At 36.3% G+C, this 11,384-nt stretch overlaps 1 protein-coding gene across 4 annotated transcripts in view; it reads left to right on the forward strand.

The window, feature by feature from the left end:
• LOC110377737 (mitogen-activated protein kinase-binding protein 1) overlaps positions 1-10,798 on the forward strand; it is a 138,720-nt gene extending 127,922 nt beyond the window's left edge. For 3 of the 4 annotated variants that reach the window (XM_064042750.1, XM_064042753.1, XM_064042751.1), the window contains 8 exons: positions 1,482-1,612; positions 2,348-2,489; positions 3,569-3,688; positions 4,849-4,956; positions 5,508-5,566; positions 5,705-5,762; positions 6,251-6,409; positions 6,991-10,798. In XM_064042750.1, coding sequence (XP_063898820.1) covers positions 1,482-1,612; positions 2,348-2,489; positions 3,569-3,688; positions 4,849-4,956; positions 5,508-5,566; positions 5,705-5,762; positions 6,251-6,409; positions 6,991-7,139 — 926 coding nt within the window. In that variant the 3' untranslated portion in view covers positions 7,140-10,798. Of the gene's footprint in view, positions 1-267; positions 385-1,481; positions 1,613-2,347; positions 2,490-3,568; positions 3,689-4,848; positions 4,957-5,507; positions 5,567-5,704; positions 5,763-6,250; positions 6,410-6,990 lie in introns of all 4 variants that reach the window. The other variant, XM_064042752.1, reaches the window with a different exon arrangement.
• The last annotated feature ends 586 nt before the right edge of the window (positions 10,799-11,384 follow it).

Below are 11,384 nucleotides of genomic sequence, written 5' to 3' on the forward strand. Positions count from 1 at the left end.
ATATGTATCATATATTATCCACTGTATAGTTTCAATTATACACAAAATAGTTTTACTAGTGTCTTCAAAAAGTCACAAATAAATCAATCTGTGAACTTGCAAAACACTATAAAAGCGTTCTAAAGTATATAACCAAACAATTGACAAAAACACAGTATTAAGTCACCAAAATATTGAACAAAAAAAAAATCACCCTTTTTTTGAAGTCAGCCAAACACCTTCAGCCTCCTATAAACGCATGTTACTGATAAGCGACCGTGTCATCAGCGAATCGCAACCAACTGTCAGCTTCGGACCGAGAGGAAGAGCCCACCGGTATGAGACGAGCTATCTCTCTGTCAGACCTCGCCGCCAAACCTATGCCGGCGCCGAGGACACCGCAAGGTGCGTTTGGTGGTGGTGGAAACTGGTTGTACGCTAGAAATTGGTTTTAACTGGTTTGGGCTGGTTTAATCGGGTTTGGGCTAGTTTAAACTGGTTTGGGTTGGGTTAATCGGGTTTGGGCTAGTTTAACCAAGTCGATTAAATTTTTATCTATAGTGTATTAGTTTGACATGTTTTCTTTACAAATAATGTCATACTAATAGTTCAGTACTTACTCATCTTTATGGAATAAAAATTGTAGACATAAAATATGTAATTTGCTAACACATTCTAGAATAAATAATAGTGGGAAATAAACACGTTTTTTATGTACTGGACATCACTTGACGTATTTGTCCCATAGCGCTACGAGAGTGAAGGAATAGTGAGTGCACCTGTGTCCAAGCAAATGCTCGTGCACTATAATATGTCCTACGCAGCTGACTACTTTGAAAACCGAGACCACAGCCATAAAATTGATCTGGATAACATTATTTCTATTTGTTACGATTTCTTCTATCTTTTTAATTGTTTGCAGGAATGCCGAAACAGCGTAGACTTTATTTGTTGTACTTAATGTTATAATTGCACTTATCAATAACATATTTTAGCATGCTTTTTTTATCTTAGTGTAGTTCCTAAACGTAAAGTAATTAATATAAATTAACAATAATGTAGAATAAATTATAATTACTTTTTAACCTCTTGTATATTGCTTTTGTAAATAGCTCTATTGACAAAGTTATTAAGAAAATATTTCTTGAATTTTCTAAACTAATATGTATTTTGAATTCTAAATTCTTTATATTATGGGTTATGTCTGACAATAACAATATAGTTCATTTAAGAGATACTTACCTTTTTTAGAAGAAAATAAATTCATTTACTTTCGCATGACATATTTGTCTGCTTTTTTTTCAAGCAATAAGAAACATAACTAAGTAAATAACGCATTGCTTGAAATGACTTTTGGCCTCCCAAAAACATGTTACTTATTATTATTTTCAATATATAAAAGTAAAGGTGACCCATCACCAATAATCTTGAAGCCATTTTCAAAATTACCCTAAAGATCCCCTCAGTTTAACTCCGATAATAACCCGATTCTTCCATCACAGCTTCTTCAAAACCTTCGACGCCTCAAAACGGCAACAACAGTAAGTCCCCGGGGAACTTCGTGCGACCGGCGCCGCGGTATAACAACAAGTCTAACATGACTAGGAGTTCCAGTGTTGGGGTACTCAACCAGGTAATATGGAAGAAAATATATTAGTTATAATCAACTGAATTATAACTCGAATAAGCTAGCCAAAGCCAATATTCCAAGTCAGAGGCCGTCAGGCGGGTTTGAGAAAACTCTCGACACTAAGGGTGCTTACATAAAGAAACAGGTTGCCGGTACAGACAAACCTGTACGGGTAGGTACCGATCAGTGCAGGTATAATATTTCAATACAATCCTATTCACTCACTTATAAAGAAACAGGTTGTTTACCTGTTTCTTTATAAGTGTTTATGTAAGCACCCTAACTAAGGCTTGTTAGGTGATTTAACCTGCAGCTCACTCGATTAGAAGAAAAACATAGGTGCAAATACGTAGAGGGTCGAATCTTGTTTTCTACTTGTAAGTTGTTTGCCACGTACAAAAAAAAATATATTTTGCAGTAATTAAAGATAAAAAGCTCTGAATGGTTTCAGACAACCATATATGCTCGGTTTTGAAAACACGTGTAAGTTCCAGCGCAGCGGAAGAGTTTTTTAAACAACCAATACAATAGGGATACTACAAAGTGGATGGAGTCTAGATGCTTGAATAATGAAATTGTATTGGTTGATTAAAATCTTCTCTGTTCGTTCCGCTTTGGTAGTCTGGTTTCTTTTGTTTAAAGACCTTAAAGAAACAAAACCTTACTCTAGCCATCTTACTACCTCCTTACACACCACTGTTATTCCTTAACAACCAATCAAATACTCTTTCTCCCCAGAGCGACTCAGAATCCGATCCTCAACCGTCTCGCCAGCAATCCTCAAGGCCTCAAGGCCTCATGAGGCCCACGATATCGTCGATGAACAAGGCCGCGGCTAACACTGCGAGGAGACGAGGCCTGGCCAACGCTTATAGTGCGGGTAAGATTGTGTAGCTGTAGTTGTAGAGGTAGATTCTTCTAGAAGTAGAATAATGGTTGGCGCATATATGGCAAATAAGAGCGTTGTTATCACTGTTAAATTGGTATGGATATTGTTTTAATTTTTGCGTACATTGTAAAAGAAATTGTATTGAATGGTAAAGAATTCGTGCTTGCTAAATGGTAAATGTGACTGTTTGTCTGTATGATACGCTCTTACGGAAAAGTGAAGTGATTTGCATAAAATTTGGAATAGGGATTGATGTTTGGAAATGGAGAAAGGCTATTATTATTGGGAGAATTTTCCTTGAGAAGCAAGTAAAACCGCACATATTATACATACTTACATTTAGAAAATTAGTGTAGTGCTGCCCTAAGTAACTATTCCATACTGTCGATTTCGTAGGTATTAGAATACCTATCCATGTCACACTTAAACTAATTAATTTTAGACACTATTTTAATGAAGACAATGTCAATAATAGTTTGACAGTAGAAACGCTCTTCTTCTACGCTCCGATATATCTGTGCCGACCCTATGTAGTTAGATTATGTAGTTAGTTCACATGTTACTAAAATCACAACACATTACAAACACTTTCATATCGTAGAAACCATGTGCGTAAAACATGCATCACTTTAAAGTCCAAGTTTTGTCACGATATTTCTCAGTGGTGTCAGTGCAAGATACTCTTACAATTATAGCCAAAAGTTACAATGTAATAGTTTGGGCCAAACTTAATGGCGGCTCGCTACTAATGCCATTTCCTGAGCTTTCGTTTAGGCCCAGAGTCCGCCAAATTGGAGCAGAATGGAGAAGTTTTTAGACACCCAACCAATAGGAATTCGTTATTCATTCATAGTATTCCTGGCGGAGAAATACTATTGCTTGTTTAAAAACTTCTCCATTTCGATCCGCTTGGATGAAATCTGGGTTTAACTCTCTGGCTCGAACTACGATACGATATAAGCCTTTTGAGTCCCACATTGAAAGGCCATGTACTTGAAAGGTCTTAACCAACTTCAAAATAAGTTAACCCAGCACACTACACGCAATATTAACACCACCTAATCTAACAGTGAGCCTTGCGACCGGCGCTAACGAGGAGTCCAGCTCCGAAGCCGACGAGAGAAACAACGGCGAGGGTCCCGTGGCAAGACCTAGGGCTTCATCTGTTGACCACAGCCAGAGGAGAATCGGTAAGTTTACGTCAAAGCCAACGGTTTTTATGTCATATGGACCTACTACAAGCTAAGAAAAGTTAAGAAACGTCGAGCTTCAATATAGGCCATCATCTCCCGACTTTACCAACTATGTTGGGGTCGGCTTCCAGTCGAACCGGTAGCTGAGAACTAGTATGCCACAAGGAGTGTCTGTCCTATGTGACCTCCTCAACCCAGTTACCAGGGCAACAATTGGTAAGTTCATGTGGTAACTTCAATATAGGTCATCGTCTCCCGAGCCTTTTCCCAATCAAGATGGGGCCGGCTTCCATTCTAACCAGATGCAGCTGAGTACCAGTGTTTTACAAGGAGCATCTGCCCTATGTGACCTCCTCAACCCAGTTACCAGGGCAACAATTGGTAAGCTTATGTGGTAACTTCAATACTTCATCTTCCGATTCTTTTCCCAACTACGTTGGGGTTGGCTACCAGTCTAACCAGATGCAGCTGAGTACCAGTGTTTTACAAGGAGCGTCTGCCTATCTGACCTCCCTAACAGTGAGCCTTGCGACCGGCGCTAACGAGGAGTCCAGCTCCGAAGCCGACGAGAGAAACAACGGCGAGGGTCCCGTGGCAAGACCTAGGGCTTCTTCTGTTGACCACAGCCAGAGGAGGATCGGTAAGTTTACGTTAAAGGTTTTTATTTCATATAGACCTATCACAGGTGCTTAAGAAACGTCAAGATAGTTGCGCGGTTCCAAAAAAGTGGCAACTTCAATATAGGTCATCATCTCCCGCCATATCAACTATGTTGGGGTCGGCTTCCAGTCTAACCAAATGCAGCTGAGTACCCGTGTTTTACAAGGAGCGACTGCCTTATAGGTCAGATGGACCTCAAACCAGTTACACCAACAATCCTTGATAAGAATGGTTCTCAAACCGTGACCTATCAGTTTATCGAGCCTTTCGAAACTCGGAGGAACTCGTCTTGACAAGATTGCTTCCATTGGTCGACCGCGCCAAGCATTACTTGACTTTAAGAACGATGGACCTATTCATGAGCTCTTTCTTAAAATTTATATCTATTATATCTATAGTACAGAGTAGAAATAAATAAAATAATTCTGGAAATAAAGTCCAGTGGTCTAAAACCACCTATAAATGAATACCATATTTATAATTTTCCTACATTACAGGTCGTAGCGGCAGCGAACGCGACCTTTCGGCGAAGGCGCGGGAAGTGACGGCCAGACTGACTTCCAACACACGGCAGAGACCTAAGGAGACGCCTGCTGATGCTAACTGTATGTATTTTATTTAACTATATTATATGGGGTGTGTGATTTAGGATAAATCGATTTTCATTAAATGAGTAGCTAAAACTGCATGCTGCATTTGCATGGACAGATTAATATTAAGAAATAAAAACTTTTTACTAGAAAATAAAGCCGACTTCGGAATAGGTCTACTTAAAACCTCGCAAGTCTGCCAATACTAGGTTGAAAACTGCATCAAAATTGCCTCTGCCAGCTGATCAGATAATCGCACACAAACATGCATAAAGGTCAAACTGAAAACCTCCTTTTTTAGTCGGTTAAAAGTTGTATCACATCAAAACTTTCATAATAATGAAGAAAAACAATAATATAAGAGCTGCTGTTATTCGGAATAACATAGACATACATCCAGTTTGATGAATACGTCGGTTTCATTCGCATCCTGATGGAGCTACTCCGTGCACCCAGATATATTCTATTCGGGGCTTTCTTCAAACTTCAAACTTTCTTCAAAAGAAAAAACTCTTCAGATTTATAATATTATTTCTTATATCAACTTTTATTTATTATTCCCGCAGTATCGTCGTCGCAGCTATGTTCAGCTCTGACGGAACAGCTGACGAAGACGGCCTGCAAGGTGGTGCAGCTGTATGCCAGCTTGCAGCGGGAGCCCAACGCTGCCGCTGACATCAGTGGTAAGTTCCTGTGTATATATGTACTTGTGACAGTATCAACGTCGCAGCTATGTTCAGCTCTGATGAAGACGGCCTGCAAGGTGGTGCAGCTCTACGCCAGCTTGCAGCGGGAGCCCAACGCTGCCGCTGACATCAGTGGTAACTACCCTTTATATATCACAGTCAGAGTCGGATCCAGCCCTTAAAAGAGGTTGTGGAGGTGGTGGTATATGAGGGGAAAATACATAAAGAAACACCCTTATGTGCGTTTTCTATGTACTCCGGTTACCATGTCTGTATACTGGCGTACATAACAGAGAACAAAAGGGAGTATACAGGGAGAGTACATAAGGAAGTACTTAAAAAGATATAATTGTGATGTCACAAGTAAATAAGGGGTATAAGCATGCATAAGGGTAGATACGCTTCTGATTACACTTTTACAAAGATATTCATAAAGCAGAAAGAGTCAGTTAACAATATTTTTAAATCGTAATACGGCACTACCGAACTTATTACCGCAAAAAAAAGATTAAAATTTTCATTGATGATGGAAATAAAGATAAGGATGATTTGTGTTTAATATCGGCCTTATATAAAGTCAAAATACAACCTAACATTATTAATCATATTAATTTCCACCACAGGTCTAGAAGCAGCCATACTAGAAACTCAGAAAGTCCTCCGAAGCGCCGTCACCCGCACTCAGAACGGAGACCAAGCTCTCAGCAGTCTGTCCTCCACTGACGGAGAGTACCTCAATGTCGACAGCACCAGGCATAAGCTGCAGCATCTTGTGTCTAAAGGTAAGGAGAACGATAAAGAAAAAAAGAAAGGGGGAGAAAGTATTTTGGGAGGTTGGAAGAGTGAGGTGAGGAAAGAAAGAGAGAGAGGAAGAGAAAGCGATTGGGCTAGCTAGAGGTAAAGAGATGGAAGGAAGAGAAATATAGGAAAAAGGGAGGGGAGAGAGTGAAAAAGATTTGCAAGTATTAAGCAGTCTGTCGTTTAGAGAGATAAAGAGAAATCGAAGAGTAAAAAGTCGTTGAGGAGTAGGGTCGGGGTCAGAAAACGGAAGAGGAGAAGGAATAATCATTTGTTCTTTCTATTATTATATTACCCTTGTGTTCACAGTATTCAGCAGTATTAAAGTAATAAATCCTACTAACATTATAAATGTTAAAGTTTGTGAGAATGTTTGGAGGTATGTTTGTTATTCTTTCACGCAAAAACGGCTGGACCGATTTGTTTGGTATGTAGATAGGTGATACATAGGCTACTTTTTATTAACACATTACGCGGACAAAGCCGCGAGCGGAAGCTGGTATTTGATAAAATCGTTGCAAAATGTACTCAATATACTCATTATATTTATTTTCTCCTATTTCAGAAGCAACAAACACAAGCAACCCAGCGATGTCTTTAATAGAGCAATACTCAGATATTCTACTAAATATGATGCAGACTAAGATGGTTAACCAGTTCTCACAACCACAGAGCCTACCACCAAATACGAGGGAACCCGGTAACGAGAGCTAGTAGCGGTAAAAACAGCAATAAAACTTTGGTAGAAAACGGATAAAACTTTGGTAGAAACCGGGAAAACTTTGGTAGAAACCGTGAACGTTTGGTAGAAATCATGTTGGAGGTTCAAAAGTGTTTTGTGACTAGAAGTGTGTGGTTTTTTGGAAAAATGTGTAGTGACTGTGAACCGGGTTTATTGTATGAACTTTAAAAAATAAGCGTTATAATCTTTGGTATTATTGTTGTAACCAAAATCGACCTTTTTAACGAAGGTTTTAACCAAAATGTACTAGTAATAATAATTAACTATTATTAAATGTGAAAACGATTTGTGAAAACTACATCTGTCCATGGTAGAAAATCGACCAAATAATCGAGTCGAAATAAAAATATCGATATGAAAAGTCGATTAGTTTTATCGATTTACGTCGCTTATCGTTAAAGAAAGTGATATTTAAGTAACTTTAGTAAATAATAAGACCTTTTTGAGTGCAATCGGAAGTCGAAAAAGTCATTTAAAAGCCTAATCAATTTAAATACTAGATATGCATCACTTTTTCACCTGACTTTTCTTATATTTCTATCTCTTTGGTGTCCTAACTTATTCATATACCTATTTAAATCTAATTATATATTTTTTTCGTGCACCATTCACCAACTTCCAGACTCCGGGCCGACTTCTGAAAGTTTCTAAAACACACAAAGCGATTTTGGCCCAGTCCGGGCGTTAGACCCGAGACCTCAGTTATAAAAATACATATTTTCTATTTAAATTAACTAGGCTTCTAAAGTGACATAACCCAGAATCGAGAATGACGTTATATAAAATGTAAATAACGATTTTAAATTAAATAAAATACTAATCTAAGTCGAAATAGTTACATTTGTCAATTTTTAAAATGATAGTCGCTGTTTTGTAGCGACGCCGCCATCTTGAATATTTATAAACTTAAAACAACGCCATCTGTGTTTTGAAATATGAACTACAGGCGTTTGGATGTAACGTGTATTTTGTTGGTGTAAAAATCTTTGGGTGAATTTTGTCAAAAAATAATGTTTCTTTGAAAAATGGGAGAACTCGAAATTTTATTTCATCATTAACATATTTTTTGCAATTCATCTGTAAACTATTTTCTGCGGTTGTACTCGCGTCTGTTAGTATTAAAAATACCTTTCGAAATACATAAGATGTGCCACTTACTTACCATCATCTCAATTGGTAGTCATTTTGTATTGAAAGATTTACAAACAAATTTTCGCATTTTGAATACCTAACCTCAACGCCCTTTCTGGCAAGGTCGTCCAAATGGATTCCATGATACACAAAAAAATACTTAAGGATTTAGACAAAACTTTTTTTTATGAAAAAAGTTTATCGTCGAGTCCACATTTTTTGATTTCGGAAATAATTTGAAGGAATTATAAGCATGTAGGCTTACAACCTACAGGGGATTTTTCCTATATTTCCTTATTGCCATTCAATTCTAAATGATCTTGGCGGGATTCTACCAGCTTGCGGCACTGTAACGCACACAAATGTATCTTCTGGTGTACTCGCTGTAGCAAACAGTAACACATTGCATGCGAACATTTCTAAAATGTCCGCGAAACTGCAACCGCCGTGTGCGAACATCATGCTAGCTGTGGACTTAAGTCAAGGCGTAATTTTTAATGGTGAAATTCGCCGTAAAGAGCGAAATAATAAAAGATTGAATATTAATTTTTGCATTTAAATTATCATTCCAAATATGTTTAATTTTAAATTTATTAATAGCAAATGATTGTTTGCCAATAATATCATTTTGATTAAGTATATAAAAACTTTTGACATTCAAAATAATTGAATTTTTTCAAAATTTAATTACATGATAAAATTATGTATATCTTTACGTCTTTAAACATTTAAAAAATGTATATCGATTAATCCGTCAACTAATAATTTGTTTATATTTATAAATTATCATAGTGAATTTGAAAAATGTTTTAGAAGTTCTAACTTCTTTTAAATTAATCAAAATATTAGTAAATTTTTGATATTATTGTAAATTGATACTAAAACTTTTGACTGAAAGTATAACCATTCCTCAATTATTTTAATACACTAAACTCACAAAAACCATTCGTTCAACATATCACCATAATAAAGCATTTATTAAAACTTTCACAAATAAATACCGAATAAATTAAGAAGTTCAAAATCTTCTTTCTCCGAGTCTTTTTCCCAAACTATGTTGGGGTCGGCTTCCAGTCTAACCGGATTCAGCTAAGTACCAGTGCTTTACAAGGAGCGACTGCCTATCTGACCTCAACCCAGTTACCCGGGCAACCCGATACTCCTTGGTTAGACTGGTGTCAGACTTACTGGCTTCTGACTACCCGTAACTCCCTTGTCATTTGTGGGACCTAAATTCAAAATGGCGCATTTAACACTACAAAACAAATTGTCATATCCATGTGAATATTAAATACACTTGAAATCACATTTCTTTAATAATATATCGACTTAAACCATGTAAGTATAAAGTAAATACCTAAGTTTGTGTTTGTATGTAAAAAAGTCACAAAGTTAAAAAACCTGTTTTGTATTTTTTTTCTATGTGTATCATTTTAATTATAGGGGAAAACTGTTGGGAATTTGTCAGCGACTAAAATATGCGTCCAAAGATGTATGTAATATCACAATTTAGATATATATTTTCTTGTAAATAGTTGTAAAGCTACCTTCGTAAAAATGACAGTCATACACGCATGTGGATCGACGAACTTTTATGTTCTTCTCTCGGTGCCATTGATATGCAAAAAACCCAAGATGCACAACGTCTCAAAAACGTCATCACCAAATGAGCGCAACATTCAAAATTGTGCGCTCATTTTCTTTGTCCTAGCCTACCACTTCGGTCGTAAAATTTTATTGCTTTAACTACAGTGCGTTGTAATCACGACTTTAAGCAATTCGTGTAAAGTTGAACTTGCAATAACATAAGCTTGCATAAGACTGTGCATATTAGGTTTTTGTATATCAATGCTCGGTGCTGTCAGTACTGAGTGTCGTGCATCGAGCACATGTGTGTGTGAGTGACATTGTTACGAACGTTAGTACATAGCTTCACAACTGTTTACAGGAGAATATATTGAAACTGTGGTAATATTGTAAGGTATCACAGAAAAAATATACATACTAGAAAAATGTCTGGATATTGTCAAAACTGAATTTGTCTTTGACATAATCTTGACATTGTTACATGTTTGAAAAAGTCGCTTATTTTAAACCTCTGGCTAATTTAATATTACTTGCTAAGCAATCCTTTGGGTAATGTAAATATTTCTGTCCCTGTCTTACTTTAATGTTTCACAGTTTTTAGACAGAGACAGCGATATATAAAAATGTTTAAGTAAGTTGTATTTTTTGTAAATATATGACTCAATTGTGTTTATAGAACACTCGTACCACAATTATGAAGAAATGTCTAGTTTAACATTTTATTTATATTAAAATTTATTGCCATCAGCGGAAAAGACTAATTTTAATACTATTATAAATAATTTCTAAGTTTATATTTTTTTCGTGTCTTATTATTTTTAACTGGACTTTGTAATATTTGTTCTTTCTTTTGTATAGCGAAACAAAGCACACTAATTTTTAATTTAGGCGAAATAAAATTATATTGAATTTATTTTTTTGTTTTTATTTTTGGTTTTCAAATTGGCCATTGATTTATTTTTCATAAAATATAGATGTGAAGTAACTATCGGATTATTTCACAAAATGTTTACATACATTTTGATGTCCCTGCGAGATCGGTCTAATTACCGCGGTCCTGGTATATAAAGAGCTTAAGAATGAACATGGTGGGTTTTAGTGAGTAATAGTCTGACACTCCCTCACGCTGCTAACCCACAGAGGGAGGGGTCATTTGATGGTTTCATGTCCAAGTTTTTGCCTACAAAAGCATTTCTTTCGTTAACTAAGCCAAGTTTAGTAAAAGTTTTCATAGTATAAATATATTAGGGAGATTGTGACAGTAAAAGGGAATTGAATGTAGATCAGAATATTTCAAATAAAATATAGTGAGATTATATTTTTATTTATTTTGATCGCTTTGTCAAATTAAGTTTGAGAAGGAATTGCTGTGAAGTGAAAATAGTTCGAATATAAATAAATTAACGAACTGTAAATACGACATCTTATGAAGTAGTTTCCCTAAGTTTAAAATAACATAGGCACATCTTAAATTAAGTACTTAAGAAAATTCAGTGATT

This window comes from Helicoverpa armigera, chromosome 29, assembly GCF_030705265.1.
Source record: "Helicoverpa armigera isolate CAAS_96S chromosome 29, ASM3070526v1, whole genome shotgun sequence".
In the NCBI taxonomy this organism is placed as follows: domain Eukaryota; kingdom Metazoa; phylum Arthropoda; class Insecta; order Lepidoptera; family Noctuidae; genus Helicoverpa; species Helicoverpa armigera.